General features: G+C 33.1%; 1 protein-coding gene across 1 annotated transcript in view; it reads left to right on the top strand.

The window, feature by feature from the left end:
- Smp_179740 (hypothetical protein) overlaps window positions 1–22,654 on the top strand; it is a gene marked incomplete at both ends in the record, with an annotated part of 50,410 nt that overhangs the window by 10,903 nt on the left and 16,853 nt on the right. Inside the window, 3 exons of the mRNA XM_018797431.1 lie at window positions 3,278–3,684; window positions 9,565–9,729; window positions 19,180–19,502. Coding sequence (XP_018646794.1) covers window positions 3,278–3,684; window positions 9,565–9,729; window positions 19,180–19,502 — 895 coding nt within the window. The remainder of the gene's footprint in view (window positions 1–3,277; window positions 3,685–9,564; window positions 9,730–19,179; window positions 19,503–22,654) is intronic.

The following is a 22,654-nucleotide window of genomic DNA, read 5'->3' as shown; positions in this document are numbered from 1 at the left end:
CGCTATATCATGATAACTAATTAGAAGCTTATCCTTCAATAACTGACATTCAATCTATTCGTTTTAAAAACAAAAATTGGTCATTAAGAAAAATAAAATGCCCAAATGCCCTGGTACGGCCGAGAGAGGGGAGAGTCCTCTCTCCCTCTCAAAATGCTCTCACATGGCCACGCGTATATAGCCTCTGACAGGGAAGTCCTACTCACTGCCTTCTCGTGCTATTAATGTTGTTTACGAAATTGAAAGTGTGAAAAGCGAATGTCCGGCGCTTTAACCGGGTCGATGAACACGTCGCGTCCACCTAGGGGAGTTGGAAAACCCTCATTCCAAACCAATGGTGCACATAGGCTCCAGTATCCTGAGGGAATAAATGGCGTATGAATCAATCATTGGTCATCGGCTACCATGGGACTGCATCTCCTCACGATGCTCCACTGCCTTGTGGACCAGACTTTTAGGTCGAAGACTGGGGGTGTGCCCCCCTAATAAAACCACCTGTTTCGGTCTAGGCACCTGTGCAGTATCACAGCCCTCACACAAATCAAATGAGATTTGTATGGTGCATATGTATCTGCTGCTCCTGCGTACCAACATTTATGTGCTTAAATAAATAAAAAAATAAATTTGTATTATCACAAAGCTGTAAGCATTTCATTGTTGAACAATTTTAGAATTGAACATTGGAACTTTTCATTCATAATGTCTAACATTTTCTTAAGTGATTTTCTTTAATATCGTTATGTAAATTATGATATGAACAAATATCACATAAGACTTATTCTACCATTATTTATCACTTCAATTGTTTGTTTAGTCAAAGATGTAAATTCCATTGACCTTTAATTATATGATTATTAGATGCATTGTGTATTCGGGATAATATAATGTAATTTAGCCAAAACTATTCAATAAATTAATTCATTTCAATTTGGGTATTATCCTATTAATGTACATTATAAAATAATAATTACTTTGATAATAATAAGTTTTACATAAACGAACAGGTTAAAATAACCAATATATACACAGATCTATAAGAACTCTCGTCTAAATTAGAACGAATAGTTTCACAGTATTTGAGCGCCGAGTTGATGTAAGACATTAAATAGGAATAATATATTTGTAAAATCTCAGCGAATGAATTTGTAGTAAATCCAACGTTTCGCCTGGCAATCTGGTCCAAGCTTTTTCAAGGAATTATAATCAAACATTAAAATTATCGAATATAAATAGGTACATGGTTCTCCGAGTTCATTATACACTGAATAGGTCATCCAATCAATGTTAACAATAAGTCTAAACTAGGTATGTTTAAGAGATATGTGATGTGAAGTGATGAGTGTTCATATAACATATTGTGATGTGAAGTGATGAGTGTTCATATAACATATTGTATAGAAAAACGTAAGAGGTGAGAGGAGAAAATTACATTCACATTAGATATTGTCTCTTATCAGTGAATTTATAAGGAAACATACAATTTGTAATATATGTGATATGAATCATATCTGTCACAGTATGTATAACATAAAGATAATTAAACAAAATAAAAATAATAAAAGAGTAGGATTTGAAGATCGTAATTTTTGACTGTATGTATGTGTCATTTTTACAGATCATTTATTCTTTTTTCTATCATTGTTGATAATGTGGGTTATTGCATAATACCTATTGTGTGGTAAGGTAATTAGCTAAATTAAATCCATGATATATATATATATATAATAGTTGTTTCTTTATCGTATATTATGTAGAACAAAACCAAATTATAGGATAAACCTTATTTTAGATAAACACTTGAATATATAATTGAAGCAATTAATCTATTTTATGTTACAATACTTAATATTTATTACTGTTTTTTTATAGCACGTGACAATTCCTTGTAGGATAATGTCAATAGTGACTACTGATATCATTTATAAAAAAGTCATATGTATACAATCAGAAGATACTATATCTCCGTAATTTCAGCTACATTAAATTATATTAGTCAGAAAATAACTCGTTTTACAAATATCAGTTTATTTAATCGGTTTCAAATCATACAGTTATTGTGTAGATGCATTAACGGCTTCAATCAAATAGGATGAATCAGGGTTCAAACTAACGATTTATTAGTTTAAAATAGAACACCGCTGGATGCCGGCTCGGTGGTCTATTGGTTAAGGGCTCCGGCTCGAGACTGGTGGGTCCTGGGTTCGAATCTCGCGAGTGCGGAATCGTGGATGCGCACTGCTGAGGAGTCCCACAATTGGACGAAACGGCCGTCCAGTGCTTCCAGGTTTTCGATGGTGGTCTAGCTTCAATTGAACCATGATTTCAACTATGAAAATACTAAATTCTCCAAACCCCCCCTCGATCTAAAATAGAATGCTCCAACCTGTAAATAATTGTGTTAATTCACCATACTCTTCAATGATGACCAATTTGAACATATTGGAAGTTTACTTTTGAATAAAAAATACCAAGTTGAATACGAATTTTGAAATAGGTCAGCTTTAATTGTTTAAAATGTAGTATCATAAATATGAAAAGATGGATCTAACAGAGCATACATGTCATATTCGAATTTCAATTTGACTATCATCAGTTGATATTGTTCTACCAGTTGAATTATCAACTCAAAAGTTTTGTAGATAAAAATATCTTAAGTATTAGATTCAGTATGACATCAATTACTGCGTAGATATTGTTAGAATTAATTCTTTCTTTTTGAGATTTAGGGGACGATTGTTTCTTTTCTCGTCGACGTACACAAATTAATAAGTGATGCGCACGACAAAATAGTTATTTTTCATTTTCAATAATTTTTAAACAATACTTAGATTTGTAAAGTTTATTACATAATTATGCTCAGTGAATTATTAGGTCTATTTATTCACTCATTCTATTCATTGTCATATTAACTAAACACACTTCAAAACAAAATGAACTCTCAGTTGTGGAGACTGTTTAGTTCTTTATTGAGATCATGAATCAATCAATGTTAGACCTCTATTGAGAACCTGGAAACACTGGACAGCCGTTTCTTCCTAGTATGGGACTCCTCAGCAGTGCGCATCCATGATTCCGCACACGGGATTCGAATCTAGTGCTTATAGGTTTTCAATGGTGATCTAACACTGATCGATTCATGATCTCACTCAAAATAATTTCCTTTAATTTTATGTGATTATTGTTTTGTTTTGTTTAATAAAAAATTAAACATTAAGACTTCATCTTATAAATTGAATAAATTTTATATTTCTTAACCTTTTTATTCTGATCTATTTAGGTTGTGCACTCATGAAAAATTCCAGAAATTTCCATCATGACGATTATTTACATCGACAGTCTAAAAAATTATCATCACAATTTTTATCAATTAAACATGAAAATAAATCATTTAAAGATAAGATCAATTTTAACAGAACAACTAATAATATAAATTATCGTTTTTTCTTAAGTATATCATTATTACCTTGGATTAATCCGGATTGGCCAGAATTAACACCAGAATATGGTGAAAAAAAATGGTTAAAAACACATTATTCAACAAATACACAACAATTGATTACATCAAATTTTGGATTATTTGATTTTAATCATCCAGGATATCATGATTTACCATTATGTTATATATGGCCTACTCCAACGCGTGTTCATTTACCAATGAAATTTACTTATCATTTTACTTATCAAGTAAAAAAAGCATATTATATTTATTTTAAAATAATTCATATTCATTCTTCTTTAGTGATTTAATATCGTTCTTGACTTATAATAACAATTATTTATTGATGCTTATAAGTTTTTATAAAAATCCGAAGTGAAGGTCTTTTGATGGAAAACGGCCATGGTACGGCCGAGAGTGGGGAGGGTTCGCTCTCCCTCTCGAAATACTCTCACATGGCCGCGCGTATATAGCCTCTGACAGGGAAGTCCTACTCATTGCCTTCTCGTGGCGGGGGTGTTGTTTACGAAATTGAGAGGACGAAAAGCGAATGTCCGGCGCTTTAACCGAGTTGGTGGACACGTCGCGTCCACCTAGGGGAGTTGGAAAACCCTCATTCCAAACCAATGGTGCACATGGGCTTCAGTAACATGAGGGAACAAATGGCGTATGAATCAATCATTGGTCATCGGCTACCATGGGACTGCATCTCCTTACGATGCTCTACTGCCTTGTGGATCAGATCTTTAGGTCGAAGGCTGGGGGTGTGGTCCCCTAATGAAACCACCTGCTTCAGTTTGGGCACCCGGGCAGTATCACAGCTCTCACACAAATCAAATGAGATTTGTGTGGCGCATATGTATCTGGCGCCCCTTTGTACCAATATTTATGTGTTTAGATAAATTAGATAAGTTCATTGCTTTTGCCATTATTATTATCATTATTTCTTGTACCTAGCTATGTTGAACATCAACTATAAATTGTTTTTGAAGTTGATTGGGAACTATCATGATGAATATGGGGTACATAATCAGACCTAGCTGTGGGCTCTTAATTTCTTGTTAAATAAGTAACCTGTGATGTTTTTTTTCGTCGCTTCATGCATCTAATCTTGTTTATCTTTTTCAAAATCCGATTGTATATAAGCGTATAATTCTACTAGGTAAGAAAACTTATGGTTCTGGTTAGTGGTCTTCCCTTTGATCACATGTCTTTTGACAGTCTTCATTAATATTTCAATCTCATGAATAGTTATCACTCAATCACATCGTATCACCTATCGATCAGCATTCTTTTCTTTTCTTTTACTTTAACAACTGAAAATTCGTTCACCAAATCATTAAAATCCTAGTCCATACATTATTCACTATTCATTCAAGCCTAATCTAATTACATTGTTATGTACGTAGCCGATTAATAATTATGATCCTCATTTGATTTTTTCATGTGTGGGTGAGACTATAATTTGTGGACGAACCAATCAAATATAAGATAATAGGTCTTGGATTTTGGCGCGAGATTCATTCATCCATTTGGCTAAATAACGTTTTAGTATTTTAGCCGATGTCTGTTCTTGATGAAAACCCTAGTCGGTCAGTCATCTACAACGTAGAACCAAGCGCACATATGCATCGATCCAAGTTACCGTATCTCAATTAGCACAACAAGGTGAACACCAAATTTGTAGAGGCAGTTACTTCAATCGTAGTTATATGTATATAAAATGGTTACATATAAAGATATGATACAGGGAGAAAGAATTTGTTCGTAGAAAGAAAGGTGCAAATAAATTTCAACCTCTCAGTTGAAGGGAAGACATAGCGTATATACCTACGCGATTGTGATCGATTCCAAACCATTTCATCCAGAGTCTCCAACCATTGGTAACGATAGTCACGCGGACCCCAATCAAGTGGTCTGTATCTACCAACATGGCTCAGACTAGAAGTTAGTGACTTCAAGGACTGATTCCACGTTTTTGTTTGGCCACCCCTAACATCCTTCCAAACATCCCCAACACTAGTCAGCATTAGGCGTCGTGGTAATCGGTGTTCAGGCATACGTAATACGTTGTCCAACCATCTCAGTTGATGAAGATTCACAACCATATCAACTGATTTACCATTATTCCCTAATACCCTGTGTCTAACCTCACTATTACTTACCCGGTTATCCCAACAGGTGCGAGCAATATTTCTAAGACATCTGTGCTCAAATACTAGTAACTTACGTGTATCTCTTACTACTAATGGCCACGTTCTGCAGCCGTAAAATAGAACAGGACGAACTGCAGCGCAATGTGCTCGTCCTTTAATTGATAGATGGATATCTCATCTTCGCCATAGGTGATGTAAATTGTCAAGAGGCAAACGAGCTTTTTGAATCCGTGTAGAGATTTCATCAGACACCAACCCATTAGGGCTGATCAGACTTCCAAGATAAGTGGAGTTGTCGACGCGTTTGACTACTTCACCCCCAATCCTTAGGTGTTGACGCAGGCCAGTCCTAAAGCAATCTAGTCCCTAAGCCTAATCATCAACTGTAAATCATAATTCTGATTCCTCACACTGGTTTATGACCCTTATTTAGCCCTAGTCAGTAGGTGAACATTCTCAAGGTCACTTTAGCGTCGCTTAAAGGCCGTCCATAAATTATGGTCTCACCCATTATGTTCTACATTCCACTCGATATTAAATATTTATTTATATTATTATTTTATAGTAATAGTATTATAGTTTTAGACCTAAATATTCTCAGATTTCTAATATCCCATCTTATTTCTTATTTTTTTCGACCGGGTTACCTCTTAAGATTTCTTTTAAGTAATATCTTCAGTATGATAAATAATTTATCCTCAAATCAAAATTAGGAATTTGGATAATGCGATGAGAAAAAAAATGTTAACAGAATTATGTGATATATTTGAGCGATACATTACAAACCATCTGCTCACACATATAAAAGGTTGTCTAGACAAATTAAAAGGTAAGTGGGAAAAAAGGATAATGATGAAGTACACAAAAACAGTGTGATCACACTGGATCAGTATTACCAGGGTAGGTTAAGAGTAAGAATAAAGTGGGTTTCAATTTTCGTACTTCCAAGGCCTCGATAGACCCTAGTATACGCCCTTGAAAACTTTTGTACAAAACTATAAAGGCTGACTAGATGTCAACCTTATGTTCAATCTCAACCGAATGTTTCGCAATGGAAGAATATATTTGTCTATCCTGTGATCTTATTTGACTATTGGAATTCATTTTGCAACCAATTAGATATGTGTTTGGTTTTATTAGGAATCTTATATGGATGTACAAACACTATTTCATGACATTCTTTGATGAAAGCACTTGATTGTAGGATATCTATACATTTTACTATGGTTTTGTCAGCTGAGTAATGTCTGTGGACCAAATCAACATAATTTGAAGCCAAATACACATATTTGTAATTCGTTATCGACATGTATTTTTATTACATTCTTGGCACTAAGAACAATGTTATTGGATAGAAGTTGGGCTATTACAAATTGTGAGTTAAATCAACTTCATTAACTAGTTATTCAACTCAATTGGGATAATCTTCCAAAATCACCCCTTTCACCTATATATATATATATATATATATATATATACATATATTTCGCCCAACTTAATTTTATTAAAATCACACTGAACTCGATGTAACAATTATTCTATTTTTCAGGAGGTGGGCAATAATAAGATGTAACAGTTTATATTCTTTTTTAGATTTTCATAGAACCGAAATTATCTTTTTTTATATTAACATTGTGTGTGTAAGTGTTTTGTTGTAAAGCTTTTAAAAACTAACTATTATCGAAGTAGGAAGAGTATTTTTATTTAGGACATTTTCGTATAAATATTTTTATATCTTTTATCATTCATTTCTTTTTAATGATAAATATGATTGTTAGAAAGTAGTTCATATTTTAGTTACGATTAAGATTCAATTCTCTTAACATTATTGGTCAACAAAATCCTTGAATAAATCATTTATATAGGTTTTCATAGTTGAAATCATGAGCCATTTGGAGCTAGACCACCATGGAAAACCTGGAAGCACTGGACGGCCGTTTCGTCCTATAGTGGGACTCCTCAGCAGTGCGTGTCCACGATCCCGCCTCACGAGACTCGAACCCAGGACCTACCAGTCTCGCGCCAAAGCGCTTAACCACTAGACCACCGAGCCGGCGTCCAGTAGTGTTCGAATCTCGCGAGGCGGGATCGTTGATACGCACTACTGAGGAGTTCCACAATAGGACAAAACAGCCGTCCACTGCTTCCAGGTTTTCGATGGTGGTCTAGCTTTAATTGACTCATGATTTCAACTATGAAAATACTGAAATATCCACAAAACCCCTTCCCATTTATATATGGTTATGTACAAAATTGTTTTGTATACCTATTTTCTGATTGTTAGTTTGGTAACCTGTTTGTCCAGCTTTATATAGTTGTAAAAAGGTTCGGATTTTTTGGTCGTTTTTTTAAAGAAGGAACGTCAACATTAATCAGTTGTGGTTCAATTTCATTAAGTTTAGTTTCTAGTTTGGTTGATAGATAACAATTAGATTAGAATCAAATGTCAATAAAAAATAACGTTCAAGAAGGTATTTCGAACCTATGAGCTTCCGTCATATATTCTTAACGTTAATTTATGTTCTATCGACAATTTTTTCTCTTCACTGAACATAGCAATGTGGCATTATATGTGGCGGAACATCTTTCTTTATTGTTGAGTACCGGCTGAAATTAATTGCTGTGTTTATCAGGAAATTTGGAATAGCTTTTGTTCACATTGTGATAATCTTTCAATAATAAGTTTAAAATAGGTGAACACCTTATATGTATTGGTCAGTTAGTCTCATCAGTATTAAGCATCGTTTTAGAATTTACTTTTAATGCTTTATGTTTTCAAAATTGTTGTGGATAATAATCTTCGTATCCCAAGAGGACTCCGTAATGCAACTGCTACCAATGATTTGTTTTCTTTATTAAATGAAGAGTAATATCATCATATTATTTCAAACGAAATAGCATATAGCTACTACCTTAACGAAGTCGTCCGGGTTGCATATCTTAACAACTAAAATAAACTGTTTTGTCTGGTTCCTTAAGGTTCTAACATACTAATCCAGTTAGGTGGAGACTTCTAATACATAAGACAGTAAAATAGGAAGGCAATATCTTACTGAACAATTGAATTTTTATCGGCTCTGGTGAGTTGGGGGATACAAAGTCTGGGTTGGATTTTATAAGTTTACGCTACCGGTGACACGAGGAAGATGTCGGTCTGTCTATAAAAATATATTCATAACATGCACTTCGAGACATTTCTCGACTATAGTGGAACTGTCAATTAAGTAATTCTGAAGATATACATGGCGTGGCCAAGTATAGAATGGAAATTGATTGAGGAGGCCGTAAATTTCCATCGACTTAAGTGGCTTAAACATGAGTTATACATCCCCGACCATCACCTACACAGAGGTGTCATTCTTTACTGATCTTCGTTAGTAGATGCAAACATACAAGTTGAGATACGCTGTACACTCGCAATCGGTAGTTGGAAATCGTGGGTGGAACGGCCCAAAGTTTATCATTATCCTCCTTTATCTTTTCCTAAATCTTGAGTTCAGTTTCACTTTTCAAATAAATGTGCTCTTTTCGATCCAAATTCTGTAAATTTAATTTTTGTCATAACATTTCGACTACTTTGCTTTATATATCTTATTAATTCACTACTAATATTTTGATGTGAAATATAGCAACTTGAATCGTCGAACAATTCCACCATGTCCTATTGTTATGATTGATATACTGACACTACGCTCCTCAGTAAATACATTTGAAATAAGTTTTAATAAATTCTTCCGTGAAATATCATACCTTATGATTTTTCAAATAAAAAATGTAGTCAATAGACTTTCGATATAAATTCTTGCATACCGTCTCATTTTATCAGATTTAGTTTTTCTTAACGAATAAATTACCATAAACTTTAAAATATACTTTTACGATTGTCTTTATAGAGTAATGTACATTTATAGTTTAACACAACTTTACTCTCTGTTATCTTCTCTTGTATATTTATATGGATTTGTTTTACAGCCTGATTTTGGTCGATACGCCAGTCTACTTCATTTAAAACCATGGCATATTGTAGTCATACCGATAACATTAAATTCAGTAATGGATATGTCAAGTGTTCTTGAAATCGCTTTACAACTTAATGCATTAAATGTTTCTTGGCAATTCAATGAAACATACAGAGAGGTAAGAAATAATGGTAGGTTGTCAGTTGAATATTTAAGTGTAACATTATTATAATTTTAATAGTCACTCTGTTGATTTTTTGATTTTATATAAACTGACTTCGGCGGGATACTTGTTGAAACTTAAAACACACAGCATTTTTACTTATTGTCCTAATCTTATATTCTTCAGCAGTGGGCACTCACTAATTCCAAATGGCTATACCTTAGCTGATTTCTGTTCGAGATGAAAAATTTCTTTTATCTTCTTGACTATGGTTACCAAATTGTCCAATAAAAAATCTTTGCCCAAATAATTTAGTTTCTGAAACTTCGCGATCGAGGTAATGATAATGTGTTTATGTGTTCATGACGGAAAAAAATTTTATAAATCATCCTAAAAAGGCATACTTCAAGGCATTTAGCTGCAATAGTAAGTACCTCAATACACAAAAATATAAAATGATTATAAACTGCTAATTATATGGATGTTTTCTATTAAATTATGACTAGTAGTCTTAAAAGTTTGGCGAAAGAGTTGTTTCAACCACTAGTATTTAAGAAACCAGTAATATACTTGTTAGCTTGCCTATCGGAAAAACGATCTTACCATGTCTGGTCCATTCGGTATACACATATAACTCTGGGTTTCTACTATAAAACCATGTGAGTACGTGATCTCTATAAATATTTTTCAGTATGAACGGATCAATGTTAGACCACCATTCATTGGTTCATGATCTCAATAAAAACTCAACAATCAGTTGTTAGTCATCTTGAAGGATATCTGACTCTAGCATTACATTTTTTCTGCGTTATCGACACGAAAACTTGATTATCAGCTCAACTAAAAAAGATATGAAAATTTTCGGAATTTTATTTGTTTATTTAAACTAGCCTAGTCTCAGAATGTTGTCTTACATATACTAAAGTGGCCGTAGGTGATCATTGAGTCAGAATCAATTTCTATATCAATAAAATCCTAAAGATGTTCGATGAAGTAACAAATTGATATTTTAAAATAACTTAATGTACAAAAATGGTTTGAGAAACGTGAACAAAAGCGAATTATTTACATAAAATAATTGCATGTTAAAATCGCGTGTTGAAGTATGAAGAGTAGTGAAAACTACTTAGAAGACAGAAAAATGGTATTGTAACGGGATCATTTATATGATGTTTCTAACTTGGTTTATCATTAGTGACAGGTCGGAAGTGGACCATAAAGTAAATAAGTGCGTTGAAAAAGTTAACATTCATTTTATTGTACTCTCGATAATGACAATTTGGTTGAAAGATTAAATGTGTACATATTGATTTTAGAGATGAGATGTCACATTATTTTATCGTTGCATATGTTTACTGGGATAGTCAAATAGGCTTGTAAAAAGCGTTATCTTATTTGATTTACTTTCACAACCTTATTAATAGACGTTTTCTTGTTAATTAAAATTCTACCCATACTCTTAACATTCTCATTTATTGATTTTGTTTTACTGAAACAATGTTTCCAAGTCTTCTCTTATTGGATATCTTTAACCGTTTCGTTGTATTCATTCTACACAATTATATCTCATACATAAAACATACAGTGAACTTGTATGCACGATATTGTGACTTTGACAAATAGTCAAATTCACTGCTTTAGGTATTTTTAATATCATCCAACCATTTTCTAAAACTGCGCAAAATATTAGCTGGATATCTATGCTAACGCAATGTCGTTAAACAGGGAATAGATTAAGTTCGATAACGTACTTTCGCTAAACTATGCTTGTCATTATCTGTCATCATTGTTATCGAATATCTTCATTGATTAAAGAATTCATCTACCAGCTATTTAATTACTACTTAAAATCCTTTCTACTTCAAAATAATAATTCTTTTTACAAAAGTGTTTATCAACTTTAAATGCCACAATATCACTTGAGATTTAATATACAATAAAGTTAATACTGAAATTGAGAATGTATTCATCAATCTATTTATGAGAACAATTAACAACTAATACTTATTCGACACATAATGATTCTTCATAATTCAGTGAGTTTTAAACTTTATTGTAACCAAAATGGAGAAAACAGAGTCTTAAAATATCTTAAAATTTCAACCTCAATCTCATTCTACTAGTTACTACTATATATATTTATCTGATATCATTGTTATTAGATAAGCAACTATATTGTTATTCATTTTTAACTAATTAGTTAGTGATTCTTTTCAAAAAGTGAAAGGTAATTCTTATGGATAAGTCAACAATTCAAAAAACAGAATGTTCCTATTTGACAAATATAGATGATATCAGAAGGCGTATTTTGTGGAGATTTAGTATTTTCATAGTTGAAGGCGTGAGTCAATTGAAGCTAGACCACCAGGGAAAACCTGGAAGCACTGGACGGCCGTTTCGTCCTATTGTTATATGCATCGTTTCTGTATTCAGTGTCTCGATCATCATTATTATTATTACTATCAATTCACGCAGTTTTTTTCCTAGAATCCCTCTTTTCTCATATGATATATATAAATATATATTCGTTTATAATTTTGGATGAACTTTTAGGTCTCAATCAATAAACAATGCTTCTTGAATATGTTTTAATGATTCCTTTCTAAGGTCAAGTTTTAAATTAAAATTTTTTTGATTTCTGATTGAAAATTCTTTGAATTATCTATTGGGTAATAAACTTTGTTTTTAACGACTCTCTAATTATGATCCAAATGATTGCTTCCATTATGATTATCGATTTAAATTTGTAGGATGCTTATTTGTTCTTGAATATCGATAACTAGTCGTTTGTATTTCGTTTACTCTATCGAGTATTTTCTACAGACGCTTGAAAAAATCGGCGAACTGTACAACTAATTAAGTCATTATATGCTATATAACTCTCTTAATTTATATCTTGACAAGATGGGAAAGTAGTTCAGCTCATTAAACAGCTAAGGATTAATGTACTGAGTTTTAAGCTGTATGTCCTTAATACTGACAAGCGATATTACTCGGTTGCTCAAACCGAATTAAGCAAGGTGGGGATTAGAACCTGTAGTTTAATGATTGAAAGTTGTGTACTTCAATCATCTAATCACATTTTTTCCGAAGTCTATCATAATGTTTCTCAATACCGACTCTAGTTGATTATGTAATAGTGATTTGTTTATACAATTAAAAATCATCTTTACTTTTGTTAAGTCAAATGAATTCTGCAGTATTTGGATCATTCTTCCGTGTGCATGGCTTATACTGTTAGTATATATATATATATATATATATATATATATATATATATATATATATATATATATATATGATTGAATAGTTATTTTTGGTTGCATTTCCAGACTCCGGATGCATAAAAATTTGTTGTGATACCGAACATTACTTAAGACTGAAAAATCAACTGATTTTGAACGACTGATTACTTTGAAAAACGTATCCGTGTAATTTACGTTAAGCAAATAAGATGAGAAAATTGTTGAAGATGGTACTTCTTATTGACCGTCCAAAAATGCATCAACTGACATCTGGTACTGACTACTTGAATCTGTGGATCTCACTTCACAAGTTAGAACACCAAGAGGATAGATGAAGATTTATTTGACGTTTAAAAAGAATTAGAACTTTATCTAAAATATACTGATTTTTTACGTGTTTTGTTAACGCTGATGAATAGTCAGATTCGTATAAACTAAACTGAGTCGTACTTGATATTAATTAATCAATAAATAACTATAAACATAGATTTACAGTATTATGAAATTAACCTTTTATAATCAGCCAACAGATATAACCAATATATAATTACTTCTCAATATTTTCATAGTTGAAAGGGTGAGTCAATTGAAGCTAGCCCACCAGGGAAAACCTGGAAGCACTGGACGGCCATTTCGTCCTATTGTGGGACTCCTCAGCAGTGCACATCCACGATCCCACCTCGCGAGATCCGAACCCAGGACCTATCAGTCTCGCGCCAGAGCACTTAACCGATAGACCACTGAGCCGGCATCCGGTGGTGTTTATGTCGAACTCCAACCAATCTCGAATCTCGCGAGGCGAGGTCGTGGATGCGCATTGCTGAGGAGTCCCACAATAGGACGAAATGGCCGTCCAGTGCTTCCAGGTTTTCCCTGGTGGTCTAGCTTCAATTGACTCACGCTTTCAATTATTAAAATACTAAATCTCCACAAAAAATCCTTCTGATACTTCTCAATATGTTATGAGCAATTGCGAAAAGAGATCAATTTCTTAGGTCATTGACACTCAATCCATGTAAATCCTTGTTCATCATATCAAAATTCATAATACCTTGTAATAAACAGCATACAAGATTGTTAAATTTAATTATTACCTTTTAAACCCTACATGTGTCTATGCAATCACTTAATTACACAACATATTCTTATCTCATTATTTATCGCCGCCAGTTTTTTTATTTAATAAAATGTTAGCATTTTTATCATCATCTTTCTTCTTTTTAGTTCTCTTTCATACTAACTGTAAGTCGCCAGCGCTTATTGGCTCTTCAGTGAACACGCGGACACATTATTTTATCAAATGTGAAAATTAATAATGTTATGTTTCTATTGATATTGGCCTTTTTATATGCTTGTTAACTCTGCTCATTATCGTCTCATCTTTCATACTTTGACCGAGATATTAGAATCTGCTCAAATCACCGAGTATTTTGTGGATTATTTTCATCGTAAATCAGTATCATCTGTAGGATTATCAAAAACATAGGAAATCGAACAGCTAGTTAACCTTTTCATTATAGGGTTTTGGAGATTGTTGAGTTTTATTGAGGTCACGAGTCTGTCTATGCTAGTTTACCATTAAGAAACTGGAATCACTGAATGATCGTTACGTTATAGTATAGTGTTCCTCAGCAGTGCACATCCGCGATCCTGTAACCTGGAGTTGAACCCAAAAAATTTATTCGCTCAGACGAATGCCGCTGACTTGATATTCGATGGTGTACAAGTCTAATTCCAACCAATCCACGATATTTCATTCGTGCAGAGGAACGAATTTCCTGGGTTTGATTACCTACTGTGGCATCATGGGTGCTCACTGCTAGGGAGTACTATACCACTTTAACTTAGTTTTCTAAGGTGGTTCTCTGAAAAGTTTGTACATTTCGAAAGTGTTGACTGTTGAATGCCAATCTGGTGGTATAAAACACTAGCTGCTGGACCCGAAAATTTCGGGTTTCGCTCCTGATGGAGTCGTGATTTCTGGATCCGGAAAATTCTAAAATCAGGATGAAATGGCTATCCAGTGCTCCCTGATTGTTCCTTAACTGCTAAAAGCCCATTATCTAAATTACTTCAGTTTTCTATGAGTGACCTTGAAACTTTAAAAGCTTCGTAGAAAGATGATAAAATTAGTACCATTTTGTAATTGCACGATCAAGACAGAGACAACATAATCAGTCCTTTTCTAGATTTCTCTTTAAATTTTCCAAAGAGCGCTGATTGTCCGAAGTCTCTCCGGCATTTTACCTGGCTTCTGGGAAATTTTCCGAGTAGTTACCTAGTGGAGTTCTTTGAGTAAAGCGTAGTAATTAAGTCTATTTGTTCGTCTCACCTATTTGTGAAAAAGTGTCAATTTCGATAATCTGAATATTAAGTTGAATTCGAATCGAATGCTAATTTTCGTATACTACTAGCATCATGAGTGCAGGTGAAGTATTCGAATGATTAAGTAGAGCTTGGTATGTGGTGTTTTTATACGACAATAGGAAATAATGTTTAGAACTCTATAACACGAAAAAATTGCAGATATTCAATCATAGGTTCAGTTTAGTCACTACTTAACTATTGTGTGGCTACCAACTCAATAATTTTGAGTAATAAGTGGATAAACTAATTGATCCTATTTTGGCATTATGTCAACTCAAGCCGCTTATTTAGTCCACAAAAAACTCAATATTGACTTCTACAGATAAATTTTATCCAAAAAGCTAAATTTGTAGGCATACCGAAATTTGACAGTAATATGTATTAAGTTATTTGTCACAAGTTGAGACTATATATGTCTCTTGGATAGATATCTTTCTAGCGTTAAACAGAAATAATCAAATGACTAGGTAACACAGCTTAAAATGAATTACGGTTTTTTATCTTTGTCTTTTTTACAAACATCTTGTTCATCCTAATTTTTATATATATATATATATATATATATATTGTTGATTCACTTTCTACTAACGATTGAGAGCCGGACATTATCACCGTTGGATGCCGGCTCAGTGGTCTAGAGGTTAGGCGTTAGCGCGCGAGACCGAATGTCCTGTGTTCGACTCCGGCGTGCGGGATCGTGGATTCGCGTTGCTGAGAAGTCCCATACTAGTACGAAATGGCTGCCCAGTGCTTCCAGGTTTTCAATGGTAGTCTGACCTAGATCTACTCATGAATTCAACTGTGAAAATGTTACAGCCTCCACAAATCTCCATACTGATAATCATGTGCTCACTGGTGACTAGCTTCAAGATGGAACTCCTGAAGTTCTAATATGAAGTCGTGACCAGTGGAGTCCAATCCATGTCAGCTATTTTTCAATTTATAATTTTTTTTACTCGAAGAATTCGTTTTTATTATGTCTATCTATCACATGATGATGTGCCTAAAGTTTTAAACAAATTCGATGCGTTAACCTTTGAAAATTTTATTATTATTATTATAAGGTAATATTATTGTTGTTACCTCTCTCTCTCCAAATAAATTATTTTTAAAAAGCAATAATAAATCAATATTGTCTAAGTGTATCTCTCATCAATTTAAGCTTTATCAGTTTGCTTCTTAAAACTGAACAACTTCCTGTCATCTAATCGATACTGTTTGGCTTTAATTGATGATTGATTAATTCTTGATAGATTTTATGCTAATGGACATTCTTTTATTTTCTAATAATTAATCACCAACTATATCTGACTGCCTATGTAACATTGTTACTGATATTGGGAATGAGTTTAAATCACAATATAATAATAATAACTGCGCAACAAATGAATTCTTTTGGAAATGTTTGGGAGAATTTCCTTTTCATTCGGCTTTTGGTACTTTTTTGGTGATGAAATCTTTTGCAGAACGAAACATTCTATCTGGTTTTCTCTGTAATCTGATAACAAAATGCTGTTCGAACCATTTGCTCTCTCTGACTTTATGTTACACAAATCGGTGTGTGGTTGTTTTAGGCCGAGTGAATCATCTTACGATTTTTTTAGCGTAGTTTACAAATTTTTTAAACCTTGATAGAACGATCTATCTCCCAGTTTTAACCTTTAAAATTTAGTCAGCCTGGTCTTCTTCATAAAAATGAAAGTATATTTCTTTTATATGTATTTTAATTATTACTTTGCAGTCGTGAAAGCATTCAAATTTATTCTAACTATTATTATATACAGGGTTTTGAATTGGTCCTTCACGTAATTCAAACAAGTTTTTGTAAACTGTCTTAGTTTGTGAACCAATTCAATTTTCTTAGCTACCTATTACAAAACTCATAGATTCTAGTGTATTTCAATTTTTTTTGTAATTCACATTGCTTCTCATTTTTACGACTTTCTGTTTACTACCGACTCACATGAAAGAAATGATCTTTCAAGTTTTGCTGCTAATTTGCATTTTTGTAAGTCAGCCTACTTCTGTAGAATCAGTTACCTAGGTAAAACAATCCGACTAGTCTATTGTCGCTTTTACTGAGCATTGTCCAGTGTGATTAGATAAGCAACCTATCAAATTCGCTGTAACTTCAATGTTAGGGGAACGCAAAACAAAATCGAAAGAATTCTAGTTTTTAGTTTAATAATAGAAAATTATTCGTTAACTAAAGCGTTCATATAAATTAGTGACGCTTTATGGGTAGTTTATTCACAAACTGGGTCATAATATACATTCATTATCAGTCAATTATTAGTAGTAGATCTCCTCAATATCCTTGGATATGCTCATTTTTGATAGTTTCTTTCATATTTTATGTGCTTAGTGAAACATCCATTATTTAGTCATTTCTAACTGATTGCCATGGAATAGAGTTTATAGCTAAAACGAAATCCATCGTTGTGAATGAATTACTGATGATATTCGAAATCCCTAGAAGATATTGATTTATGTTTGAATTTTATATGAATTAAGAACACTCTCACCGAGCACCAAATTTTTAAAGAATGTTGAACATAGAAAAACCTATCGGTATTGAAACTTAATTAATTTAAAGTACTTATTTGTCAATGGAAGCATCATTGATGAACAAGGAGGATCTGATGCAGATGTAAAGCCGAGGATTGGCAAAACAAGGGCAGCATTTCTACAATTGAAGAACATATGGAACTCAAAACAACTCTCAACTAATTTCAGAGTGAGAATCTTCAATACGAACCTCAAGACAGTCCTACTGTACGGAGCTGAAACGTGGAGAACTACTACATCCATCGTCAAGAAGATACAAGTATTTATAAACAGTTGTTTACGCAAAATACTCAACATTCACTGGTCGGATACTATGAGCAACAGCGTTTTATGGGAGAGGACAAAACAGCTTCCAGCTGAAAAGGAAATTAGGAAAAGACGTTGGAAGTGGATAGGACATACATTGAGGAAATCACCAAACTGCATCACGAGGTAAGCGCTAACTTGGAATGGTGAAGGGAAGCGGAAAAGAAGGAGGCCAAAAAACACAATACGCCGGGAAATAGAAGCAAATATGAAAAGGATGAATGTTAATTGGAAAGGATTGCCCAGGACAGGGTGGGATGGAGAATGCTGGTGTGCGGCCTATGCTCCTCGACGAGGGGTAACAGGCGTAAGTAAGTAAGCACTTATTTGTCATCCGAAAAAGTAACTTACATTATATAGAAAGTGTTTTTTTGCTAACTTAACAGTTAGAAATATATCATTTTTATTACAAACAATCTACCCAATACTCTAATTTTAAATTACCAAATAGAATCTTTTGTTAGTGATAATGCCAAATCTACCATCTTTATATGTGTATGTGTGTTACTATAGTTGTGCTTCTCGTGGTAAGTACGTAAATCTTCCCAAGCCTTAAAATTGTAATTTAAAATTATTTTTGCACAGAGATTAAATAACATACACCCTCCATTCATCACTCTATCTTACCTTTATTTAAAAAAATCCTGCATTACACATTCTTGTAAAATTTACTTTGGTAGACAATGACCGGAAATCAAATTAAACATAGTTTTCGGAGTAATCCAACAAAATAGTTCAATCTTGCATATTATTTTTTCGTGTAAATTCTAGAATTGGTTGAAATACAGTTATATATTGTAAACTAAAGCAGGTATAACTCTTTCCTTTCATGAAGTTTCGTCTGTCATTATATCACACATGCATACTAAATTATTCGAAAATTGCATTTAATATTGAATAACATTTTTTAAAAATATATTCAGTTACAGTGAGTTATTTAAAAAAATAAGATCTGTTTGATTTTTTTCCCATTACTCAGCCTTTACCACGTCAAATCATTCTACATGGTTGTTTTGCTAGACATTTAACCAATACACCAAAAGGTTTCGCAGATATTCATCGATGTCCTTTATGGATTCGTTTAGCTACAGATCATGGTTTAGCGGTATCTGTAGCTCATGCTATTTCATCTGCTGCTTCGAAAGTTTTCGCTTCTAGTCAATCACCACGTCGAAGTGAACGACCGCCTAATCTTGATACTTCTTTCAATGAAAGTGTAGATCGAAGTTTTTTATTTTTTCCTTATCCAACACCTGGACGCTGGTATCTTAGTTTATATCCAGAATGTTACACAGCATATGAGTAAGTAATTTGATTTTCTTTCATGATCATAAATGTTGACTAGTTCGAGTAATAAACATATATTTTTATTCGGAAATTAGATCATTCTTTCATAACATCTAAAGTTATCCTGTAGTTTCCTCAACATATTGTATCAGAAGTAGAAGTGAGAAATTTGTTTGTTTGTTTCACGTAAAGGACTGAATAAATCTGATTGCTTGTAATAATTTTAAATTAATTAAAAACACCATAGTTCTCAGAGAATAGATTCATTTTATATTAAGACTTCTCATCAACTGTAAGTAGCCTCACTTTACAACAAATTGTGAAATTCGCTATAGAAAATCGATATAATTCATCTTGTGTTGGTTGTTTGAGTCTTCTTATTGAGGTTTAGGACTGCAATTGGTCAGTCTCTTATTGGCATATGTGCATTCCGGGCTGATTACCTCGATGTTGCCTTAAGTCTCATTTTGCCACATCAGCTGGATATACCTCGATCCCAGAGATGACGTTCACTCCGAGACTCGATGTATGTTTAGTAGTGAAGTTGAAATAATAGCTTTTAATAACTTATATTTGTACAGAGTATATTTACATATCTCTTTCTATCTGAACATTAGAGTTTTGTGGAAACTTTTCGAATATGAAAAAGAAAATTTACCCTTTGGTTTCGTATATATTTATTGGTAACTGAATCGTTAGATAACGATGTATAATGTGATTCAAAGTATCTAGGACTATGTTTTTACTTTGAAATCTTACTCTTATTGTTAATCTATCGATTTAAAAGAGCATTATGTCACTATCCAGCGTACACCATTAATTGAATACTCTTTCTGCAAACAATTTTCTCGCCCTCCTTTTTTCATGTCTTGATTGTACTGTTCTCGAATCATCTGAACCTTATCGCACTCCATTTGTACAACTGTTGTATCTAACTTTGGATTCGGTTTTTAAACAGCCAATGGGAGGTTTTTTTTACCACACTTATTTTGAAGCCTATATTTATTTCTATTACGAATGGTTACATACTTTTAAATCAGATGCAACAATATATTGTTCTCCTTGTGGAAGACTAATTATTTTCTCATTATTACCTACATATTTGTTTATATTTACACAATTGTTCTAACTACTGTGTTTCCAAAAGTCTATCGTTTTATTTATATTGATTATTTCTTTGATAATAATCATTTTAGTGAACTTATTAGAATTGTATAGTAGTAAAAATATATACCCTATCTCATCAGCATCAAGCATATGAGCTTGTAGTTCCTTTTTATCTTATTACTCTAAGGAATATGTTCATTATACTCAATATTTCATTACTGATGCACTTGTTAAGTTGTTTGTATTTATATTGACATCTAAATGAACAGTGTTGAATTTAAGTACCAGATGTATCTGGTATGTAGTTATCTAACAAATTAACCACTCGCCTTATATGAATGTGTAATAAATATATAATATATTCATCCAGAATCTTTTAATATTATTTACTCTTTTGTAGTACTCTATAATAATTGCTGATATCTTTCTTAAAATAAAACTAAGGACATTGGGTTTTAGTTATCATTGAATTTCAATCAAAACCACACGTATACGGTGACTGCCAAGGAATTCCTACTCACTGCCTCCTCGCGGCGATGTTATTTGCGAAGTCAAGAGGACAAGAAGCGAATAAACGGCACTTAAACGGGGTTGGTCGGTATGGAGGATCCATTAAGAGTAGTTGTAAGACCGTGACTTCAAACCAATACTGCACATAGCTCCAGAATCTTCAAGGAACAAATGGCGTGTGAACGTATTCTTGGTCACCGGTTACCAGGGGACTGCACCTCTTAACGTTGCTCCACTGACTTGTGGATTAGACCTCTAGGTCGAAGGCTCAGGAAGCGGCCTTTAAAAAATCACCTGCTTCGCTTTGGGCTCCCAGACAGTATTCCAGCCCTTATTTAAAGTGAATGGCGAAGTGTGGTGCATATATATGTGGTGCTTCTTTGTACCAATCTTTATGTGTTTAAATAAAATAAATTTGTGTTATATTTTTCTTCTTGAGTCCTTCATGTTTTCTTTGTAACCTTAAAATGTTGGATTCCAAAAGAGTCATATTAAACATAACTGTTTAAATCTGTATAGGTATGCTACTACAACTTTTTATTGGAAAAACGAACGTGTCTACCCTAAACAACCAATTAAAACATGAAAGCAATAAACATTCGTTTTATCTCAGTATGTGCTTCCTCTAAAGTAAGCACCCAAGACTCAGGAACCAGAAATAGAATCTAGGACCCTCGGTATCGCGAACGAGTGCTTAATCTTTAGAACATTGATTTAAGATCTAATAGTTTACAGGTCTAATATTGATCAGTCTGGGATATTACGGGATCAACTTCTATTGACTTCATCGGGTAACGTCTTCATAGCAGACGCGGTTGAACTCAATGACTTTTTAATTTAATATCATTGAGGAAATGGAAATTATTCATAGATCTATTAAATCTTTCAATTTAACCGTGAGATAATATGAATAATAAGTTATTCACATAGTTTAGATTTTTTTCTTTCAGCTATGTTAGAGAGGTGGTATCTTCTTTTTCCTCTGTTTTGTATGCATTAAAAACAACTGTTCTGTTTCATGTCTTTGTGTACACGTATCTTTATTCTCCAACTGTTTTGATTCAAACGGTTCTTTGTTCAATGTTGTGTGTACGTCTGTTAGCATGCATGTGTTCTGTTTTTCTGTTCCCTTTAATCGATATATATAAATACACATTATGTGTACATCTATATGTGTATATGTCTATCTCTCTATGTCTATATATATTGGATCAACTGAGCTTGTAGGTTTGTTACTAATTTAGCGTGTAGAAAAATTGAGAATAAGCGGGAAAAAAGAGTTATATGTTATAAATCCACACTATACTGTTAAGAAGACATATCATATGCAGACTATGGTTTCGTGCAACGAATTTCTTTTGTCTTATACAGCTTAAAAGTGTTTAACTCACCTTTTCCCTTTTTTTCTGTCCTTACACTCTATTTCTCTCCATATTACATATTGTAGGAATACTGTTTTTCCTTCAATGTATAGACTTAAATCTTAACCTACATTTACATTGTTTTGAGTTGTTTAACTTTGAATCAAATAACTCAATGACTTACCTGGT

The sequence above is a fragment of the Schistosoma mansoni genome, assembly GCF_000237925.1.
Source record: "Schistosoma mansoni, WGS project CABG00000000 data, supercontig 0166, strain Puerto Rico, whole genome shotgun sequence".
In the NCBI taxonomy this organism is placed as follows: domain Eukaryota; kingdom Metazoa; phylum Platyhelminthes; class Trematoda; order Strigeidida; family Schistosomatidae; genus Schistosoma; species Schistosoma mansoni.
Note: the sequence above shows the minus strand (reverse complement) of the source record. Positions and strands in the feature narration are given on the sequence as shown.